Source organism: Ambystoma mexicanum, chromosome 6p, assembly GCF_040938575.1.
Source record: "Ambystoma mexicanum isolate Mex_15411 chromosome 6p, UKY_AmexF1_1, whole genome shotgun sequence".
Lineage (NCBI taxonomy): Eukaryota > Metazoa > Chordata > Amphibia > Caudata > Ambystomatidae > Ambystoma > Ambystoma mexicanum.
In genome coordinates this window covers 576023389-576047749 of record NC_090935.1, presented here as the reverse complement: position 1 = coordinate 576047749, position 24361 = coordinate 576023389, and the positions used below count along the sequence as shown (strand labels likewise).

General features: G+C 43.9%; 1 protein-coding gene across 1 annotated transcript in view; it reads right to left on the bottom strand.

Annotated features, from left to right (window-relative positions):
* The window catches only part of CENPH (centromere protein H), a 600657-nt gene that overhangs the window by 413848 nt on the left and 162448 nt on the right, over positions 1-24361 (bottom strand). Inside the window, exon 4 of the mRNA XM_069627395.1 lies at positions 19946-20001. Coding sequence (XP_069483496.1) covers positions 19946-20001 — 56 coding nt within the window. The remainder of the gene's footprint in view (positions 1-19945; positions 20002-24361) is intronic.

The following is a 24361-nucleotide window of genomic DNA, read 5'->3' as shown; positions in this document are numbered from 1 at the left end:
TTCTGCGCTATAGCGCAGGCTTCCACTGTGCACAGCCTTGCTCAGGCTGGCTCTCTATTCCCAGGGTCTCTACTGCCAGGTATGGGTAGGGGTCCTCTCTGATACGAGACATGGAACACCACTGGTTCTGTGTTTCTGGCAGCAAGGTCAACGGCCAAGCTCTGCACAGTTGAAGGCCCCTGAACATCATTATTGTGTTCGGCCCACATGTATCCAACAAACAATTGGGACTCTTGTGTTAAGGAAAAGGTTACCGAATTTTCACCTGTGTATTCCTTGTCCCCTAAAGTAGGGGTGGGGAGGGTTATCCCTGGTAAGATCCTGCTTGTCTTGTCCACTAAGGAGCGTATTGTGTAGCGGGCTCACCTCCTTAGTCCCAAAAGGTGGTGGCTCCTAACCTGGGCAGAAGGGACGAATTCCTGTAGTCCAGGTCCATGGCCAGTGGGCCCTAGTCATGGACTTAGGCTGTGCCTATTGTCTATGTTCCCCAAATGTAAAAATAAAAAACACAGAAACTTTGGCTATGACCACTATACATGTTGCACCAATTATTAATCAGACCCATATCCCCCAGCCTAATAGTTCTGATCCAACCTGCAGGTTTTAAAAAACTATCCTCAAGTCTCAGTGGTCCAACTGATTAGACCCCCCCTCTTTATTCCAGCGATAATACAGAGTATACCCACACCCGCAGTAACATAACGCTTGAAGATTCCCGCCATCAGGAAAACACATAAAATTAAAAAGTCTTGCCTGTTTTCCTTGACACTAGCCAGGTGTCACCCTACTCTTTTCTTGGCCACCCACTTCCCTTCCTTGTGTTTTACTCCCAGACCATCTACCATCATCCCCTTTTACTCTTCCGTTCGTATGACTAATGTACTTTTCGGAAACACCTTGAGACGTTCCTGCAGGAATCTCGAGATAAGCCAAACATTCCCCCAACCCACCCTAAACTCCACCACTGCATATGTAGTCATCTTTCCGCATCCCCACCTAAAACTGGATATGAATACACACCTTTTCCTCCTCCAAATATTTGGGGTGCTTTTCTATTTTGGCTTCCCGGGTCATCGAGCAAAAAAATGTAGCTTTACATTTCTGAAAATCCTCAGCTTTTCTACTGAAAAGCACCATGAGAACATATAAAAAAACATTTTTCGAGAGGTGTACCCCAAGTCACTAAATGCACATCTGCGATGCTTTGTGCTCAAGTTGTTTCTCATTTGGTGTAAACACTCTGAGAAACCAGGTGGTATTCTCTCACCTACTCCCCTGGGCTCTTCCATTCAGGTGGCCAGGGAAGGTCATCGCTTTTGGATTCCCGACCCTGGGGGGTGGACAAGTGAGGGAGGATCAGCTGAGTGGAGGGTCACATGGGATTGGGAGGAGGATACCCAAGAGGAAACGAGGGGCCTCATATGTTTGGCGGTAGCCTTGCCGGTAAAACCGGCAGGCTGTCGCCAAACTTGCAGAAAATTCCGGCACCTGCAAATGGGCAATTACGGCCCTGCCAGACCCGGTAATTGCCCATTCGTGGGCTCCGGAATGGAATGCTCCCCATTCCCATTTCAGCCCCACAGGGCTCAATGGGAATGGGGAGGTCGGATGCACCGGCACCATTCGGAATGCTTGCGGGTGCGACCTGGCAGCCGTAATGGCACCCGCGAGCAGAACTCGTATTTTGCCGGTCCGGGAACTACAGTACCGGCAAGCTTACCGGTACCGTAGTTCCTGGACCAACAAACTTGTAAAGACCCGCGTGGTATTCCCCCTCTCCCAATTATACACCAATCCACTCTCCCTCAGCTCTAATGGGGTATTTCCAATATCACCCAATCTCCCCCTCCCCATTTCCAACATGTACTGAGATGAGAAAGAGGCGACCAAGAGCAATAAAGATTTCCCCTAAGGTTAACTTAGGAAGGCAGGGAAAGGCCTACTACTATAGTCCACCAGTAGACTGTCCCACTGATGGAGTCAGACATGGTAAGGCAATTAACACAAGCCATATACACCTGACTCCACTTGACAATTACTTCAGGTATAAAAGGTGTTATTCTGCAAAGAAGAACGAGCGAGCTGGGATTGCTAGTTGGAACGTGAAGGCAGCAACACAAGAAGCCTGGGAGGACCGGAGGAGAACGGGACACCGAGATGCTGGCCAGGTGTACTGGAGGGTTCGTAGGGTGGTGAAGGAGCAGTGTCTCCGTGAAGCCGGAGGAAGGCGAGTTGCTGCTTGTTGGCCATGTGCAGACCAGTGCTCAGTGCCAGGGATGTCCGAGGGGCAGGTGTGGAAACCCTGTCCTCACACCCCGTATCCTGGGGAACTGCTCGCTGGCGCTCCGCTTTCTGGGTGGGTCTACCTATGCGAGTGAGAGGAACCCAGGCGCATGAAGATGGCTGGGACGGGAGCGTCTGCTTGAAAGTAGAAAGTAAAGCGGTAAGCTGAAAGGAAAAGAAACAAGGAAAAAGCAGAGTGCGCAAGGGGCACGACGCAAACAGACAGTAAAGTGAGGGTGCAAGAATTCCGAAGCAGGATGTGGGGGGGTGTGATCGACTCGACAAATTAAAAATAAGTGAAAGAAAGCAAAAAGGGTGCGAGCGACCCGAAACAGAAAAGAAGGGTGTGAGCGACCCGACAGATTGGCAAAGTAAAATACAAAGTGAGAGAAAGTAAAGAAAGGATGCGAGCGACCCGAAAGCAGGAAAAGAGGATACCAAAGACCTGCAGGCTGAATAGGGAAAGTGCAAGAGGCACAATACAAAGAAAGGAAGGTACAAGGCTGCATGACCAAAAAACAGTGTGTCAGGGTCATGGTAAAGTCAAGAGGAGTGTGCGAAAGGTAGAGTAAAGAAGAGGAGGGTGCAGGTGTGCACCATAGAAGGAAGGAAAAGTGAAAGAGAAACAAAGGCAGAGCGGAAAAGAACAGAAGAGAGAAAGATGCCAAAAGGAAGAAAGAGTACAAAGAGAGGAGTCAGAAGTCAGAGTGGTCGTGCAGGGGAGAAGCCAAAGCCTGGCATTTTCTAAAGCCTCCGACAATACCCCATTCAAAGAACTGTGTGTTAAAAGGGTGCATCTTGACAGGGTGAACATCTGCGTGAGACCAGGGGGGCATAGGCTTGGGGAAGGCAACCCACAGAGGCCTGCTGAAGACTTTGATGAACTTTGTGAAGAGAGGCCTAGACTGGGGAAGGGAACCCTTAGAGGCCTGAAAGGAACTGTCTTTTTTGTTTGGAACTGGAAGGATCAAAGCTTGGGTTAGGGAACCCCTACAGACCCAGAGACATTGTGAACTCTATTGACTTATGGCAAGAGCCCTACATTGAAGGTTCCAAGGGCAATCCTTTTGAGTTTAACTATTTTTAACTGGCAGAACTACACCTATTGGTAAAACTACCTGAAACCAGCTGTGGTTTACATTTCCTTTTGAATCACCATTTTTCCTTACAGACCACCCCTATCACATTTCGTTTAAGAGTGAGGGAAGGCATATGTTTGGACACAGACTAACTTTGGTTTCGGACTTACGGACATCGATAGCTCTTAGAAACATCAGTTGAGGGAACAACCCCTTAGAGTTAGGTCCAGACAGGCATTACGCCACCCCCACAAAGTTTTATGATAAAGGTTTTCAAACTGTTGCTTTTGCCATCTGCCTCTCTTGATACCATGCCTGTCTCACAACGTCCAATGTTTTTTGCGCTACGGATGTTCAAACAACGCACTTTTCTTTATGGGAAAATGAATGGGAATGGGAACATGCCAAATACAAAATTGTTTTATTTTCTAAATAACATTTTCACCTTTTAATGAATTGTCCCCAACATTTCCAGCTTGGAAGGTCCCGGGACAAACGTTTAGGAAAATTGCATGCAAATCTGTCCAGCGAGTCAAAAGTTATTAGCAATAGAATTTTGGGAAAAGTCACAAGTGACATGAAAAGGTAGGCTTTGAACATGTCAAATGGCAAAGGTTAGGGCAGGTGGCCTGCAAAGGTAAATCACATCTTATTTTATATTTGTGAAGTATTTACTCGTAGTTTGCAATAAGATCTTCGATTCAATGAGAATTGAAACCTGAAAATGCATTTTTCCCAGTCCTCCTGTATCAATTTCTAAAGGGACTCGACCCCTAGTGCCCTTTAATTCTCCTTGAATATTTCATTGATATATATATAAAACAGTAATTTGTGATTGTATCTAAGTATTCAAGCACGTGGGTCTTATATGAAGATGAAGATCTTCACCAATTACATGCGCCTTGATAAAAAAAAAAAAAAAAAAATTGAGGTCTTAAATCGCAATGAGACTCCATATTTGAAAATAAATTGAGATCTTCATCGGTAAATCATGTGAAATACTTGTCCAATCAAATCAAAACAAAGGACAATGAAAACATGCATGGCCACTACTTGTGTGGTACAGTTATCTTTTTCAATTTCGATCCACAAATGAAAGCTTTGTAAAATAATCCCACATCAAAAAGTCCCCCTAATACCACCCTCCCACACATTTTATGCTTACTTAGGAAGCAATCCCTATATTTATTTTTTACAATTAAAAAACGTATTTGCTTCCTTAATTCACTTAAAATACCTCTTTCGCCAAGAAGCATTTACTGTGCTTGCCACATCGTACTTACTCTTTTAGTTTACCACTCAAAAATAAATCGTGATATTAGATCCCCATCCATTTCAGGAAGATGTTGAAACAACAAATCTACACCATCGTCAGACCCCAGACTACAGGCTCCACAGCCTTAAAATGACCCTATTCCTTCCTCTTGTATTTTATGGCCATTTTCAAAAAAAAAATCTCCATATTTTTACTGTCGCAAATCGAGATTTACAAGGAGGCAGATTTTAATCAATAGAAAGCGCTGGCACTAGCTATGTATCATGTGAAATATATATACATTTTCTTAGTACAGGGCATTCCACTCTGCATCAAATTTAAAAAAAAAAAACTACTGGAAGGATTTCATACCAAACCAACAATTATTTCTTAAAGTAGTAAAGAATTAAAATAAGCAGACATGTGTCATAGGCAATGCAGGGAGGAACTAATCGTGCTGCTTGGTGGGCTGAGGTCAAAAGTCGAGCATGGACTACCAAGTCCCGACCCACATTAATCACCACATGTTGCAGCCCTTACAATGTGCCAACTTTTTTTTTACAGTGCCAAATACAGTCCATTATATCTATGGGCCTCGTGTATTGGCTCATTACTTTTTGTGCATTTTATTTTGTTGTTTTAGTAAGTCAAACCAGGAACAGACATGTGCTACAGTTGTAATGGGGTCATCAGCAATGCAGTACACCAGTGGTGCTAAGGCGCATCTCTGACATGGAAAGGTTAACCTCCTGCAGTGTCCCCACATCCTGCTTTTGGCCACTGGCAAGCTTCCCAGGTCGACTGCATGGTGACCCATGGGGATGTGTTTAAGTATGCGCTGCAAAGTGCTCAAGGTGCGTTTCCCTCATTCCACTTCCCCCAACCGTTCATACTTGTTAGCATCTGGCTGCAATGTGAAAAGATGCAAACAGTGTCAATAATAAGCACTCTGCAACATTTGCACCAAAAATCCAAAATTTTAAAAGGATACTGAAATGAATAAAGGCGGCCCAAACCATAGAACATATATTTTAATAAAGAGGGCAATACAGAGACACCATTGTGATTAATATTTTGGCCAAAAGCCGAAAACGACATTGTTTGTCATCAGGTCTGAATCAGTGGCATTTGAAAGCTCACCAAACACCATCACTGTGGCCAAAGCCCCACCCTCTTTCCATGTGTTGTATTCAATCTTACATGGAGCAAGAGTTGGGAGCACTATCCCATGATCCACCCTTTACCACTCCAATACGCCTACATTCCTTAACTTGCATACCTGGGTGTACATGGGGCATAGTCAAACGTTCTTCCCTTTCTCCTATCTAGTTAACCAATGCAATCCAAGAGCTGGTTCTTACCAAGCAGGACTGGGCTATTCATTTAAAAGTGTACATATCAGAGATCACTAGGGGCAGGCCAAAGATGGCAACCTAGTTCATCCATTGCCCAGTTATAAGTGATTTCCCCCACCATTCCATTCACGACTACAGTGCAGAGGGAGTTGAGCATCAATTTCTGGAGGCACCCAAAACGTTGGTGTTCATTGGAGTAACAGAATAGCTGCATGAGCTGCAGGAACGGGCATCGGGAGTAGGAGTCCCTCAAAAAATGCACATGTGCTCTGGGCCCGGGGCTCAGTAGCACCTACCCAAGTGAGCAGTATCTAACGGAAGCAAAGGTTCAGGGAGTGAGACTCCAATGGAATGAGGAGAGCTCTCACATTGCCCCCCACATTAGCGCAGTCCCAGGTGAGAGTTTGCCACATGGTCTCAATTGTTCCCTGAAGGGACATGTGAGGTCTTTATAATGGGAAACACCTGAAGTCATGATTATATACTGTGCTGGCGACAGACCTGCCAAGGAATAAAGGCTCTTTTGTTCCCCTGTCAGACCAGGTTCTAGACGTGGAGCAGACACTGGCATTGAGCCCCATGCTGTTTTTAGTGTTCGATATAGGGCACACCCCACCTGCCCCTAAATGGCCCCCTGCCTGCCCAAAAATGCTGAAGATATTAACCAGGGTGTTGGGGAGGGCCTATGGCATGAAAGAGGTGCCCAAACAGGAATGTCAGGAGAGGAATAGTCACCCCGGACTGTGGGCCACGTGTATGTTGGGTTTGGATGAATGAAACGGGTTCTTCAGCTTATCTTGCACAAAGTAGCATTTTACATCATAACGTAAGGATTTTGTCTCAGAGAATTACTTGCCTGGTGTCCGCAGTGGGTTATTTGGGAGTTAAGTGACATTACCCCTAATATGAAGCCTAAATGGAATTCCAAGCTACAGCTCTTTCAACGATGATCGCTCCTCGACTTCGATACAGCGCACATGGGAGTACTCGACCTTTGCTCCTCTCCCACTCATATGTTGCCACCATTCAGGACATTAAAGATGATATTTTAGAGATCAGATCACTATGTTCCGGGGTCAGGCCTTAGGCGTCCTTCATTTAAAGGTTATATCATGGGAGGGAGAATGTTCTCTTGTTGTGGACTTGGTGAGGAGGGATAAGAGATTATGTGTACTTAAAGCATGCATTTTAGGTGGTCTTCGTAACCCTTGCTGTCCTTGGATATAAATGACAGGAGTTTCTCTTAAAAGGGTTTCTTGCCTTAGCCGAATCTTTTGCCCAATTCCTACACAAGCTTGTGTATGTAAGCTCTATGGATAAGCGCAATGGCAGTGGAAGCTTGGGTATGTCCTCCTGGTGCCAGGTAAGAGGGACACTTTGCAGGAAGGGGTTTATTTTTGCAAGTACTGTTTGGAAATACGGGGCATGGGGATAGATATGTAGTGTTCATGGCTTTTGCTTCAAGTGGAGGGAGGGGTCGAGCCCCCAACCCCCCACCTCACACATATCAGACAAACAAAGATGGCCAGGAAAATCCCGGATGACGGGGGTTACGCACTGGCTATCCCGAATATTAAAAGGGACAACGCCCCACCCAAGGACCCTTCTTGTGAAAGAGGCATTTTAAAAGAGAAATATCCAACATTTTATTTGTTCAGGAGGCACGTTATAAAAGGGAGAAGGAGAGTGATATGAAAGATTCAGGTATCGTGGTGCTTTCTTTTGGTTTTCACGCTTGCTCAGGAAGGCAGCAGCCGGCATATAGCGACTTTCTTGGTCTACTTGTCACAATGTAGGGTAGAGAATCTTGACCGTAGAGCGTACATTTTCTTCTCACACCTCCTCAGGCGTTACTCCAGAATTGATATTCTGCTGATGGGAGAGGGTTCACACTACCGATTGAAGGGCTCCAAGCCTGCTGCGATAGCATGGTTGCATCAGGATATTGTGGCCCTGATAGTGGATATACTGACCATGGGGAGAATATCGGGACACTGGCAATGTGTTGATCTCTCTTTGCTTGATTACCAATTCCATGAATCTTTAATCTAGAGGAAGTATTTTGACATTATTTGGAATGGTGAGGTAGCCCACATTAATGTATGAGGTGCAACCAAGGCCATCCCACTTGTAAGGAACAAAACATAAGAATTAACAGAGGGATAATGATTTTGTCCAAAGTTACCCTGTCTGCAGAGTGTAGTGGTGTACAGACAGGATGGTCTGAGGAGATACTTAAGGGGATTCAATAAGTCCTGGGGAATTATGTTCTCTACACATATATGGGGTTTACAAGCAACTTTGATTTCTTAAACAACGACTGTTATAAAGAGGAGGCCCACAACATTGCTAGCGTGAAGGCTCTGTAAACAAAGTGTTGAACAATAGGTGAATCAGATACAGGAGGATAGTCGAGGCGTTGCAATCAGGGAAGTGGAAATCCCAATGCCAGAGACAAGTGTTTGCTGTCAGTGACAACACGCTTTCGACTGATGTACAAGTATAGATCATGCAGGGAAACCACTTACATCCGAGGCCTGTAACCTTTAGCACCCCAGCTGTTTTGGACTACTTGTCCCTTATCACTAGCAAGCATATTCAAGGAATCATGGGAGCCGTAGTCCAGGACACCTGGATGACGGTTGGTAGCATACTCCTAACTTAAATTGTCTGGTGCCCACAATTTGCAGCAGCGTGTGGTCTTGCTATTTTTATTCTTGAAGATAGTCTGTGATTTACATTACATTGAATATCGTTCGTGATTTTTATCATGACTGTTTAACAGATAAACATGGAATTTTTCATTGAACCTGCCACGGTTTTCCTCTTCTAATTCGGTGGGTTGTGGTGAAAAGCATAAATGAATAAGTGCGTCCTCCTACAGATCGTTAGTGAATCCTGTATTTTAGCCAGAGGAGGGGGATGGTAGATCAGACATCAACACAGAACATATTTCTGCTCGTGCAGGCCCCCTCAGTCTATGAAGAGCCTCTTTACATAGTCTGAAATGCGGATCCATGAGGTGTGTGAGCCCAGAAGGGCTAAAAGACAGACGCAGCACACACAGTTGTGAATGAAACCCAGTGTGTGTGTTGCACCCTCCTTTTTATGCTTCACCACAACCAGTTATTTGCCACAGTCCCATACAGGACACTGAAAGGCCCCTCTCCCACTGGTACGCCACAACTGGTACGCGCTAAAAGCTTTTAGAATAAACCGCCACTGGCCCTTTTAGTGTGCAATGTTACGAAATGCAATTCTGGCATTAACTGTCAGAAAAGAATTCAACATTCTTGAGGGGGAAGGTGGGGGCAGCCAGCACACCCACTGCCCCTTACAATCAGCACCATCAAGAGGGAATTACAGGAGACGCAACCCTGGCATTCTGTCGAACAAAATTACAGCAGAACTGCCATTTTATGAATAGAAGCAGAGGTAACTTTAAAATGTTCACATCTCCTAAAAAATGTCCCGATTAAGGTCTTCTTGGTGTCCTTTCTAAATTTAAGGGCGAGCCGGAAACAAAACAAAATATAGGATAGGAGACGTGTAGTTAATATTCCAACTTTTTTCTTTATAAAAATTAGTCCTTGATGTCACAGCACAGCATTTACAGCACTGGGCTTTTGTTTAAGTGGCAGAGTATTCTAGTAGTTGTAGTCCTGGTTTAATTCTAGTAGTTGTAGTCCTGGTTTACTTCAATTGAAGCAATTTTACTAAAGTACCTTGGAGTTCAGCGATGCAGAGTCCTTGTGACATGGCTATTAAATCGCCCTTCTAAGGAGTTATGACAGTCATCGAGATCCAGATCTTTCGGATGAGGCATTTTAAGGTCTTTCTGTAAATGTATTCCTGCATTCGGGTGAGCAATCGAGTAGTCTTATTTTACAGAAAACTGCCTTCTAATTGTATATAGCTAGAGAACATTGTGCCAAATCTAGTAGGAAATGTCAGAATTAAAACAATGTGGCAAAAATCTAAAATCTGAAATATATTCTAGGGTGACCGATTGCAAATTATGTACCCTTCTTTGACCTGTCCCACACGTGTGCCATGTGAACCTATCTTTTTCTCTGTAAGCAATGCTGGAGATGTCTATGATCCAGAAAATATATGCACACGCAAGAAAACTGTTTGCCTGTAAATCAATTTCAGCATCAATTTTATTTTGTGCTCTGACCAGTTTGCGCTTCAAACAATATTCACCAGGCAATTTGCTGACCTAAAACGATTATAGACATTTGAGAAAAAAACAAATCAGATTTGTAAATGTTCATAGTTGGTGTCATTTAACACATCAATGTTAGTGCAAGACAACAGCAAGCATGTGTTTCGACTTATGCACAGGTCTTTTTCAAGGCTATTGTTATCCAAAATTGGAGTAAGAACAGACGAGGACAAGGAATCAGTTGATCACATGTGCTATCTGATAACCATGTACTTTTGTTCAAAACACACCAATTAAAGGATTGAATTCGAGAAATACTTGTAGGTATCCTCAAACCTATATATAGTGTACTGAAAAGCAATAATATTTGGATAAGCTTGTGTTCACCGAGTTAAGACACAGTAATGCCCTGTTGGGCGTTCTGCTGATCACTTGCCCAATGGGGCATGACGGAGCCTAAAAGCTTGGTGAACACAAGCTGATACTGCATTTGTGTATGTCTCCATACTCACAGAGATGGTGTAAGGTTACTTGTGTCACTATTCAGAAACGACATGGTCTGCTTTGTGGGCTCTACTGCTTCATTTTGGGACAGGACGAACACTGATTCGCTTATGGTTGGTTAACCTGGGTGATGCAATAGATATGCTAAAAAATTAAGGAATGCAAAGCTACCCAGAGGAATCACTAGTGTTTTTTCTTTGGTGTATCTAATACAGGTCCTAACATATAGAAGATAGATTATTTCACGCTGCTCTATGCACAGTATAGGTCTTATGTTCCAATAACAAGATATTTTAAGACACCCAAAGGCAGGAAACTTTATGTAACTGACTGCTCCCAAGAGGGGATCCCCTCAAAAGCTTGCTCCAACTAGCAACTTAAAATCGTGTTCTCTTTTAGAAATCAAGATCTCTTTGCTTTTTTTTTTTAACAGGACAAATCAAACTCCCAATAACACTTTTCCCCGTCTCTGGCAAAACTGAAGGTCTCACAAGAAAATTGTAGGAAACTAATAAAAGAAAAAGGGGAAAAAAAAGTTGGACCTCTCATTCGGGTGAATAGGAGTCCTTAGCATGCTGCCTGTTACTTTGGGCCTAGCGAGCACGTAGTTTGGTAGTCCGTTTGACCACATTTTGGACAAATAATTATACAGATTTACAACATTAACAGTTCATATTACCATGGCAAAGTCACTCTGGTTGTGCTTAGAAAGTTCCTAGTAAAAGTGGAAAGCTTTGCTGGAGAGAGCAAGTGCACTACATCTCACAACACTTCCAATAAATATGCAACCCAACTTCAATGTACTCGGGCTAGGTAGAGCCATGAGCCATGGCACCACCTGATTCTACAGGAGATCAGGCTTGGGTCAAAGCCATAAGGCTTCTACCCTTTTTCCACATGGCTAACACGGGACCTGTGTGTGGCTTACCTTAAAAGTGCCTCCACCTTTTGAATTATGGTAAAAAGAACCATACAACATATCGTAGTTATCACCAAGAAACCATTCATTCACATCACAAAAGGATGATAGCTGTCAACTTTTTTTGGATTGATAAGGAGTTGTGATATGGCAATAAAGAACACCACCCACACCCGGGTGGTCTTTATTGCTATATCAAAACCAGGACACACACAGTTTAAAAGACAACCAGCAACTTGCATACAAGTTATAAGTGGATCCAGTGCATAAACATTAAATTACCAGTTGGGGTGAAGGGCACGCCTACATGGGTAACACTTCATCCTACTTTTGTTTTTATTTGCTCAAAGTTCTGTTTATGTCCCAAAACTCCACTACATGTGAAGGCTACAGTAACAAACTTGGGGGACCAGGCTTTTCATATCTGCTCCGCTTGGCTCCAACCTGGAACTTGATAAGACAACAAGGGCTACTTACAGACTACAATAATAACTAGAAGTATTAAAAGTGGGCTACCTGTGAGGCAACTATGTCCTGTGATCACACTATGCCCACAGGGTTAAATCCTAACCCTTTCCAGTCATGACAACGGGCTAATTCCAGACCTCAATTTGCTGCCTATCAGGCAACCACTTCTTTCTCCCGGAAACATTGTTAAAGGCACACCGACTTCACTGACCGGGTACATTTATCTCCTTCACCATAATACTTCTAAAAGAACAAGAGCAAGGAGGCACTATAAGCCCCTGGTTACAATGTTCATGTCCTCCCCATAGACCTCTCCCCACTCAATATGTTGGGGTTATGGTACTGAATCCCCTACCGGTCAGTTAGCCAGTTGTCAATACATAATTATGCCTAATCCTCTCCTGCGTGGCAGACATGTTAGCGTTGTAAGTGCTGTGAGCTGGCACTGCTAATTAGTAAATGGTTAAGATTTTTAGATTTCTTGAATGCAACTTCATTTAATTCAAGATGCTTGCGAATGGAGTGCAGACCCAGAAATACGTGCCTCTGTGCAGGGCACACCAAAAATGAAAGCAATAGAAAGACCTAGGCTATTTAGCCTTCTGTGTGGGTTACACACTTTAATATCCACTATTTGGTTGTAGTCTTATAGTTCAACAATTCGAATTACACTTTCGTCACGTAGTTCTCTATATAAAGAATGATTCTTAATTCTTTTGATTTCCAAGTATTTATAAGGTTTAATTATAAAAAATTAAGTGTAGATGCAAATCGTGCGAATGCATTTCGGACTAATTATAGTCCTTCATCAGTGCCTATAATTCTCATCTGATCCATATACTGTCAGTTGCAATTTGCTGCCATCATCAAATTCAACCCCCAATATGATAATTATATATAATGTCCATAACACAATGTACCCAAGTGGTATGTTATTAAAGGCCAAGGAATCCAATATTTAGTGTAATATTCACCACATAAGGTTTCGATCCCGCATGTATTTCAGATTGTGGTTATACATACACAGCGGGAATTGTGATTGAACCTCATGTTGTGGATTCATTTGCCTCCAATAACATACCACTCGGGTACATTGTGTTATGGACATTATATAGAATGATGAATCATATTGGGCGTTGAATATGATGATGACTGCAAATTGCAACTGACTTTATATAGTTAACAAAATGAAACAAAAGGGCTGCAGGTGACAATATCTGATGATAGTCTTATTAACACCAGATTCAACATCTAAAGACGACAAGTAACTAGGGTGGTGCAGTCATGGACGACGCAACAGTACAAGCAATAGCGGTCTCTTCAAAACAAAGAATGTTATACATTTTCCGATGTTAAGAAGTCAACCAATCGTTCTACTTAGTTAGGAACTGACAGTTTATTTCAGCCTATGTCACAACACTTGCCCCGCCCCAAAATCAAGGTCTGTATACAAGCCCTCAAGTTGTACAGCATCTACAACTTCTAGTGTGGAATCATCTTAATGTGCTTCAAGTGGCCCAACAGCAAAAACGTGCACTATAAAAAGAGATTAACAACATGACCTAAATAAGAGCGCTGCTTAAGTATATAACGGCTGGTTTATGTTTTCTAGAAAATCCCATCCGTTATTTCTGTCCGTGGCACCGGCAAGGATATTCAACCTTCTCCAAGCCGTCAGGTAGGATGGGGGAAGGATTTAAGAAGTTAAAAAAAAAAAAAAGCAATCTCTTCCCAAAGAAGAATGAGCAGGTCACAGACCCTGTTCAGGGTAATTAGAGATGCACTTAACAGGGTCATGACAGAGGAAGGCATCAGGGTCTTGTCACGAAGTATCACAAGGTTATATCCTGCAGGCAGAATAAGCTAAGACTCTGGAAAAAGGAAATTAAACCATATTTCTCCTATACTGGCAGTGCTTCGTTGACTTCCCCCTTGAGGAAAAAAATGTTGTGCAAACTAGCTTGCATTGCCTATAAAGCCATGGTCATATGTCACATAAACGGGCTGACAGATTAAGAATTTCTATTTATTCCCCAAAGTCATGCACAGCAAAGACATCCTCGGCCTAAATATACCGGAGCTAGCTCAATTTCAAACTTCTAAGCAGGTTTCTTCTGCTGCGTTGCCCAGTCTGTAAAACTAGTTTCCTTCTTTCTTAAGTTAAGTCCCTACAATGATGCATTTCTGTGAGCATTTAAAAATCTTTTTGTTCCTCCACCTAATCACTGTATACCTCAGCAGCCCTAATCTCATTAATTAGTTATTTTGTTTGGAATTATTGTTCTACGCTGCAATGCTCTTGGGTAAGGTTTTTGCAACAACAAAATGTAACTAATCACACAGAATGCAGGCTTTGATACCTTCTATGATATGCAACAAGGTCAGTACCCTGGCCTTATCAAGAGGGGATGTGAAACCACCTGGGGTGGTGGCCCTACCAGGCAGAATTCCAGAGCCAGTCCCTACCCTAGAGGACCACGGTGGCAGGTGAGAAGGCCCCAACGTCAGTTTATGTGCAGTACACCCCTATGTCTCGCATCATGGCTCCTAAGCAATATGCTCACAATATTCTTTCTAGCTTCCCTTGATCCAATATGCAAGACCTGGGCATGGGCGAGAGGCTACAGAGAGAGAGAACAGCCATCCAGGGCCAAAGACCATCCTCGTTACAACACTGGAGACCTGGACCCAGCAGACAGAGCAGCCCTCCAGCGTCCCACACTGCCAGTATTATGATGCCCGAGGCAGAGAACCAACAAAAGGAAAGACAGCGGCAGGGATGGAACCACAACACCTATATTGCCGCAAGAAACACCATGCGGCGGTCCCCAGCATCGAAAGCAAGCAAGTTCCCTAGACCACTAGGAAATAAACCAAGGGGCGCAAAGCCCCACAAAGGTCATATATACCTTAGGGGGGCCCAGAGCAAAGCACCCCAACATGAACTTGGACATTGTACTATGCCAATTTGCGACAGGCCAATGCAGAGGAACAGGGGTGTGGCTTAGCACACTATTTAATATCTTTGCTGCAACACCACCTAGGCAGGGAAGGCTGGGCCGAATTGTCCAGAGCAAGTGATCCCATGGCAGATGGACGGGGAACATACAGAGGGAAACATGAAGCAGGAAGTTGTGGGCTGTTCGGGTGAGGTCAAAGGAGGAGGCGGTAGATCAGCAGGGAGGAGAAGGGGACTGAGGTAGCGATTTCTGGAGCAAGTGAGGTATTGGTTAGTGAGCGGAAGTGATACTGCGTTGTGAGTGTGTGAAAGAGAAATGGGTGTGGCTAGGAGATAAAGTGTATGAAGTGATCATGAAATGATTGTGTGAGCAAAAGGAGGGTATCTGAGTAAGAGGTGGGGTGGAGTAGAGTGTTAATGGTAGTGCAGACGAGTGAGTGTCGTGGAGAAAGTAGGATCATCAAAGGGTGGAGGCGAGGCTTAGACGGGGAGAGGGACAGAGGTCGAAGACTAAGAGTGGATCAGATAGAGGTGTGAGGAGATGAGAGGGTACTAATGAGAGGTGAACACCAGAGGGGGAAGGGGGCGGCTAACTTTTCTAGACGAAAGAGGGACAGTGATTGGGGCATTGACATTTCAACAATCCTTGATCCTCAGAGCTTTGGGTGTATTCTTTGAGCCATTTGTGACAGGGACTATATGCAATTAGTACCCAGCGAGGGTGTGTGGCAACCTCCCAGCCAATGGGGAGACTCAGAACGTGGGTGTTACCAGACTGTAATCCCGCCGCCCTAAGCCTCCTCAGGGCTGGCGGGCACCATCTCCCCTCAGGTAAGTCTTTCCCTCTCCCCTCCCCGATCCACAGAATTCCCTCCCCACCTCCCCAAACCCTCCCGACCCCACTTACTTTCTTTCCCGTCCATTTCGGGAGCGGACGTGCTGGGAACAGTTCTGTTCCAGCGCGTCCCCTCCCGATCTGAGACAGGCCATCATGGAAAGGAAGAAGGGATTAGTCCCTTCTCTCCTTTCCAGGCGGCATTTTTTTTGTTTATATTTTTCCCTATTTTTTTAATGGCTGCCATGGAAAGGGAGACGGGACTACGTGTAACACATCTGAACTCCTGGTTCACCCCTGAACTTAAACTTCTATGCACAGAAAAAAGAAAACTTGAGGCTCTCTGGAAAACTGCCCCCTCCACAGAAAATAAAGTCAACCTAACCAACATTACTGCTACCTACAAAAATGAGAACCTGCACCAAAAAAGAATCCTTCAACATCAGAATAAATCAGGCAAGTTCCAGGACGAAATAACTATTTAATATCCTAAAGGAATTAGAAAACCCCAATCCACCTATTGATACCTGCACCAAGGACAAACCCTGGTGCACCAGCATTCAAAATGCTCTCTCCAATAAAATTACAGCACTCCAATCCAAAATAGCCGACAAACGGAACCAACTTTCCCCTGGCAATCTCACCAGTCCAATCAGACCACCATCCGCACACCTTAACTCAGGTTTCACCTTCAATCAGGTATCCATACCTGAAGTACAAAGAATTATAGCATCACTGAAACCTTCTAACTGCAAAGGTGACAGTTGCCCAATTCAGATCATAAAAGATGCAGCCAGAGATGTATCTCCTTTTATCACCAAACTTATAAACTCCTCATTCGCCAACAATTCTGTCCCAAGTAATCTGAAACAATCCTGGGTTCTCCCATTACTCAAAAAACAAAAACTAGATCCGTCTATACCCACGAATTATAGACCAATTACCACTGTCCCCTTCCTATTGAAAATCTTAGACAGAGGTGCTTACTTGCAAATGCAAGACTATATAGAGACAAACCAACTATTAGGAATCCAGCTTTAGCCCCCAACAAGGAACAGAAACGGGCCTGGTTGACCTTAAGAATCAAATCGACGACCTAAAAGACAAAGGCAAAGTGGCCATCCTACTTCTTTTAGACCTATCAGCAGCCTTTGATCTGGTGGACCATAAAATCCTTTGTGACCACCTGTCATCGGCAGCACACTTCTCCAACTTTGCTGTCATGTGGATTGAATCCTTCCTTGCAAATAGAACCATGTGTGTGTTCTCACCCACAGCTGTGGCTGACCCAATCCCCATCACATGTGGAGTCCCTCAAGGATCCTGTGTATCGCCTACTATGTACAATATTTTTACAAAGTCCCTCTTCGGCAAACTGGACCGTCTGGGTGTCACCTACACCAACTATGAAGATGACACCCAGATACTCCTAACACTTGATCGCCGGATTAAAGAAGTCTACATTATCATTCAGGCATGGATGGCCACACACAGCCTCTGCCTGAATGATAAGAACGAGCTACTCCTAGTCGGCTCAGATAACAACTTGCTCAAACTTAGTCCCAACTACAGCAGCATCATCATTTATGGTAACAACATCCCGATTTCCAATAACGTAAAAACCCTTGGCTTTACCTCGATGCCAACAATAATCTCACCAAACAAATAAACATGACTGCATCAGCCAGTGCCTACCCTGGTAAACTGATCAGAGCCTGCAGAGCCCTACCGTCCTCCAACAGCTGCCTTATACCGTCCAGAGCACTTATACAGTCCAAATTGGGCTATTGCAATGGCCTCTACTTGGGTGCCAACAAGTCTATAATCAATAAACTGCAGGTTCTGCAAAACAACACACTTAGAGCCGCTTTAAACATTCCTAGAAGACAGCATATCTCCACCAGAACGCTATGCAAATGGCTCTCTATTCAAAACAAAATTGATCTAAAACCCTCTGCCTCACATACAAAACGCTGAACCACCTAGCACCGCCATATTTTACGGACAAATTTACGATGAAATCATCTGCCAGAATTACTAGATCCACCAACACGTCCTGTCTGGTGTTGCCTAGGAAAATTACAAAATTGAGAAAAACTGGCTACCCCACTCTATGTCCAACCAGTACTGGCGAAATGATCTACAGATTTATTGTGAACATGGCTTTCACATTCAAGTTGAGTAAGCCAAATTTGTGCAAAACATATCTTGTATTATGTGCAAAAGGCAAGGAACCATTCAACTCAATTAATAACTACATATAGCAACATTTTTTCAATATGTCCATATCAATTTATTAAGTGTTAAGACCACTTTAGAAAAGTTAAAAAAGAGAGAGAGGGAACAAATCAATAGAATACACATTAATCGTGGTACATCAGCATATCTTCTCGCTCGCTTCTTAAAAAACACAATGTTTCATCTGGGGTTTTGTTGTCTTAGTAAAAAAACACTCTAAACAATTCAGTAGTTTACAGATACAAGACTAAATTCTTTAGCTAGTCTATTGTCAAGTGTCGACATGTTTCGGCCATTTTAGGAGATGAAACACTATCCCTAGTGTCTCTACAACCAATGCTTTTTTAGGCCTTCTTCAGGACAGACAATTTCTTTTTAGTTGGTGGACATCTCTATTTCAAATCCCCCGTAACAGTATAATCTAAAAACAAACAGGAATACATTTATACATTAATCACACAGTAAAACGATGGTTCCCTTCCAAACACACAACTTTTCTTTAGTCTATATAATGCATCGTATTTTCATAATCACTTACAATTACTTACATTTTTGACAATAATTTTAGATCTATCGATCCCTCTCGCCTTTACTTACATCCTGGTTGGACTTGAGCTTTATACTAGGAGAAACCTAGTCATAGCAGGTCTTAGTTCCTACTTCCCAGATGTCACCGATCAATTCTGGTTTGTTATTTCTTGGCTGTGTGGGAAACCTATTTAACATAAGGAACCCAATGTTCTTTTAATACATGTTCATTTGATTTACATTAATCCAGAACACCGCACTCTCAAAACCCCAGATGAAACATTGTGTTTTTTAAGAAGCGAGCGAGGAGATATGCTGATGTACCACGATTAATGTGTGTTCTATTGATTTGTTCCCTCTCTCTCTTTTTTAACTTTTCTAAAGTGGTCTTAACACTTAATAAATTGATATGGGCATATTGAAAAAAATGTGCTATATGTAGTGTGTATTAATTGAGTCGAATGGTTCCTTGCCTTTTGCACATAATACGAGATATGTTTTGCACAAATTTGGCTTACTCAACTTGAAGGTGAAAGCCATGTTCACAATAAATCTGTAGATCATTTCGCCAGTACTGGTTGGACATAGAGTGGGGTATCCAGTGTTTCTCAATTTTGTATTTTTCTGATAGTGTGTCTCCTGTTCCGAGATACTGGCCCCCCCGAAAACAAAAATTGAGGGAGACTACCTTTGTAGAGATAACTGGTGGTGTCTAGGTACTGCCTCAAAAGAGCTGGCAGAACAAGTTTCCCGGTTCTAGCCTCCCAATTGTGGAACACTCTTCCACAAGACATTAAAACCAGCCCAACTTTCCAAATATTCAGAAGCCACGTCATCACCTGGTTACTGAAAAAATAATAACTCAACCTCACCCCGCATTCACACTCATAACCATATATTTATCTCTCCTGTATATATCTACCTTCGACTTTCTACACACCACCTACCTGACTTTGCCAGCCATATTAATGCTCCATTGGTAATATGTATGCATAAATTGTACAAATTGCATAAACCGCATAACTGACCTTCACTGCCATTCGAATGCTCCATCTGTATAAACTGTATAAACTTCATCATGTAACCATTACCTTAACCTTGCGCCCATATACTCCAGGGTCAGGCGCGCTATATAAATTAAGTAAATCTCCAGATGTTTTGGCCTACAAGTCACATTCTTACCAGCCAGCATAGTTAATAGTGAAGGAACATGGGGGTTGTAAGCCAAACAATTTTGAGAGTTACAGAGTGGCTACCCCTCTTGCAAAAACCAGACAGTCCTAGGATGGAGCAACCTTTGACAGCTGCTGTGCAAACCCTGACACTAACTATGCAACATGACAACAGTACTTACTGGCCGCAAGCACTCGCTCCACTTCCATCAGTTGATGTTTTATTTGTTCCTGGAATCTAAAAATAGAAAAAAAAACACAATTACCACCAAGTGATTTTGTTAGTTTGTTAAATCCAAAATTCTATTTGAACAAGTCTTAATCAAAATATATTCAAACCTTCTTGAGTAAAGAACAAGCATGTCATTGAGTCTGCACGTTCTGTATTGAACAGTCACAGGTGTGACTTCTTTCTAGGGTGTACTCGGTTACTCATACCCGATGCAATATTAACGTGGATTAATAAGCAGTTGCACGTCTTGCACATGGGTGTCAAAGATGTGTGCAGCCCATCATCATGGAATGTCCATGTAGACTTGAACATGCAAGGGATTGTATGCATGGTGGATGCCATCATGTAAGATCTTAGGATAGTGCCAGACGCAGGTGGTCTCTGTGCCTCAATTCCTTCTTCTCTGGAGGTGAACTTTGGAACACGGTCAGCAAAAAAAAAAAGAACTCAGCAGATTTATCCAAGGGTGCAGGGGGAGTTGATGGTGCTGGTCTCAGCTATGTCAATCCCATGAATGGAAACTCTACTAACGAACAGGGAAATTCCTCCTTTTTAATGCAGCCTTCACCAAGAGGACTGGTGGATTCCAAAGGGTTCGGCAAACTCCTCTCTCCTTTTTAGGTGAGTGGGAATTAATGGCTGCAGTGGTAGGAAAAATGATTCTGTAATTATGGCTTAAACGCTTGGACAAATCATGCTGTATCCATCCCGTTTGGCAATCATTAAATCATTACCTTTTTTGCCTTGATCAGCCTTGCTTATCGACCTAAATGACCTATAGCTGTGTCAGGTTAGTGTGGTTTAGGCCAGCAACACCATCTAAAGACTGCATTCTGGTGACAAAGAACGGACTCTGGAAATTACATAACATTTCATGGACATTCAGCAAGGGAACACATGTGCCTGGAGAAACATTATACATTTTAGATCATCTTCCATGGGGCTCAGTGCAATGGGAAGGGAATTTCAAACAAGGTCGTGTGCTTTTCTTCGTAGTTTAGTTTTTGAGATCGTACACAAATGCATTTTCTGAACGTGATGTGCAAGTTGTAATATATGTACTAGGTTTCCACCAGCAGCCAAAGAGGACAACGTAAATCATGTGCATTCTGCTTATAAGGCTGCATTTTCAATACGAACCAGGCGGCCGCATTGTGCAGCCTTTGCAGTTGATCAGTTACTTTGGCAGCCCCAGATATACACTATTAGGTAGTCTAAGAGGTACAGAGCAAGCAACACAGTGACTTGTTCGGGAAACTAGGGTAAGAGAAAATCGCCTTTAAAAACCTTTAAGTGAAGAAGCCCTTTTTCACAATGGTTTACATATGAGGTTCCATAGCAACGCTAGCTTCCATTAATACCCTGCCCCACCTCCGACCCAAGTTCATGACTACAGAAGACGTTGCACACCTATAACGAAGGCCATCGATCAACAGGTTTGCCTACCACTATGATCTCAGGAGTAGTCTGAATGGCCAGAAGGCAGCCAGGAAAATGGCAACACTTGAGACCGTGAGCTCCAAGCTTAAAAATAAGTCGGGGGAGACCACCAGGGGGTGCAGACAGTATGGCAACCTGAGCCGTCATCCCCCTCACAGAGCGAAGAATAATGGTGGAATAACCAGTAAATCTTGCTTTCTTTTACAAACAGACAGAGAGTCGGAAGTATTCCCCCCCCTCCCGCACAAGTATACCAGGGTCGAAGCAGAGCCCTAACAGTTCCCTCCAATCTTCCGAACGCTTGCCAGACCCGAGATGATCGAGCACTAATGATAGACGCCATGAAAAACATAGGAAGTGGCCCAATTCACAAGCACACAGCGAGGAAAGTTGAGACCTCGGCTGTGCGCCAGCCCGTTCCCACATGTCATCGAGTATCAGCGGTAAGGAGGAGCCGCTGAACGTTACTCAGCTGTAAATATTCTGTAACCGCTGGGCTGCAGCAAACATTGCCCCGGGACGGAAGGAAAAAAGACACGCCTACTCTAGCGCACAGAGCATGCAGTATTATTGGCCTTGAACATCTCCCTCTTTAGCACGCAGCGCGGTTGGCACAAATATACTGCAGTGGGAACACCTGCTCGACGACATCGGGCAGCGGGGTGGCGGTCATGGAGGCGACACGGTGCATCGCATGTGCACACCTTTTCAGAGGGCCCTCTTGGATCGCGATGTGAGCCCACCGGAGCACAGCCCAGACTTTCAAGGTCCATAACACTCGGAGTCAGCTCAATAAAACGGATACATACTGAGAATTTTTGCACCCTAAGAAAAAGATACTCTCTCTGGCTCAGACGGAAAAGGGTCCCCGCGCAGACCTCAGGCAACTCTCTCACGGCAAAGTCAATCATTCTGATAACCGCTCTGAGGAACAGCATGCCATGGTAGGACTCCACGAGGGTGAAGAGTATTTGGACACAGAATGTAGCATTTGCATAGCTGAAGTTGTCCCTTAACAAGCCAAATGGATAACCAGCAAACGTTGCTAGCACTGCAAAGACCACTGGCTTTACATGAAAGTAGAACGCGCACCCCTTCCCAACCTGGACCCGCGCACAGAATTTAAGACTGCAAAATTTCTGCGGCAAATCGATAGAAATTGAACCAGAACAGACAGTGAACCCCGCCAGACATCCCAGGCGCAGACCATGATAGCTCAACCAAAGCAGACACATGTCTACTGTTAGGGAGAATATAATCTATTAAATCCAGCTTCACTGAGGTTATTGATCTGCAATCCAGAATGGTTAAAGTTGAAGATGAAATGGAAGCTCTTGAGAATAATCAGCTGTACGGAGAATTTATCGTCATGAAGACCGAAGCCAGTCTCCAGGACCTGGAGCAAAAAGAGAGACTTAGTGCTAAAAATAGACAACCTTGAAAACAGGGAGCAGTGATCCAACATTTGCATAAAGGGCCTAAATGAAAAGCCAGATGAGTCGTCATCTTCCCTGGAGAAACGAGTGAAGACCCTGATCGGTTCGCTTTTTGACCCCACCACCCCCGCCCATAGAATTCATAGAGCTGGGGATCCAGCGAACTGCCCAAGGCCTTGCCAAGTGCCATTACTTTAAACAAAAAATTGACATTCTACAAAAAGCAAGGGTAAAAGAAAAGTGTTAAATCTGAGGCCTGACCCTGCATTCAGAATGTTGTCTGGTTGGAGTTCTGACTTAGGCAGTTAATCAAGGTGTAGCCTGGGTGGTGGGAGCCAGTGGGCTCTTCACCAGATCTCTCTTGATGATTACCTGATGTAACCTGATTACCATGATGTGGTCCTGAAGAAATAAACCTGTGAATTACACCACTGAGCAAACGCGTTATTATGAAGACTACATCATAACATTGGCGACGAGGAAGGGATCAGACATGGACCCATGGTGTAACTAAGCAAAGAAGCAGAGATGCTGAGAAACAGGTAAACACATCAGAGAATGAAAAATAGGTGTGACTGCTGCAGGGGGTGCAGTTATGGAACCGATAACTGAAGTAAGGAAGAGGGAACCCACTGCCCCCATCAGACTGGTCCCACCACCCAGGGAGATGTTAAGTTGATGGAGTGAAAGTTAAGGAAAACTGGGTAAGGAGAATGGTCCTGCTGTACGGCCGACAGTATGCCCAGCACTCAATAAGAATCTGGGAGGCTGACAGTGCGCCCCCCCTCCCTTCACTCAATAAGGGTCTGGACTGTGTTTTCCCCAAGTTATTACCCTCCAGAGAGTGCAGAGGGTGTAAAACCAAGGAGCAGTTGCAGAATTAACTTTAGTTGGCAGCGTGACGAGGTGCTGGAAATACTTACTTGTGAGATGCCGCAGTCCGATGCAGAGATGTGGGAACGGGCGTATGATTTTTGTGTCGAACCATATGAAGGATGGCCGACAACCCGTTGCGGCGGTTGGAGCCTGGAAGTTCATTTCCCTGCCGCACAGTGTTACAATGGGGACAACAGCAATGTGGTAGAGGGATTGGCGAAGACAGAAGCTTGGTATGATTAGAGTTCCGTGATGAGCCGGAGTATGTTACATGAAGCTCAGAAAGTAAAGGAGTGGCGTATACAGCCTCTGTAGTCCTTCGAGTAAATGACCCAGTGCGTGGAGGCAGCGTAACATTTCCACGTTTACATTATACAAGTGCAAACGACTGAGTGCCATGGTAATCCCGCGAAGTGCTGTGGGAGAGAGGAGTATCTGGGATGTCAGGTATGCACCAACGTGTTGGAATTTAGAAAGTTCAGAAGTTGCATGAAACGAGAGGTCAAAGGATAAAAGAAGGATAGCTGACATTTGATAAAAGTCAGGTGAATTTCCTGATCCTTTATTTCAAGTTCCGTATGGCTTGGCTGGGATATGTACCTAATCAAGGTATG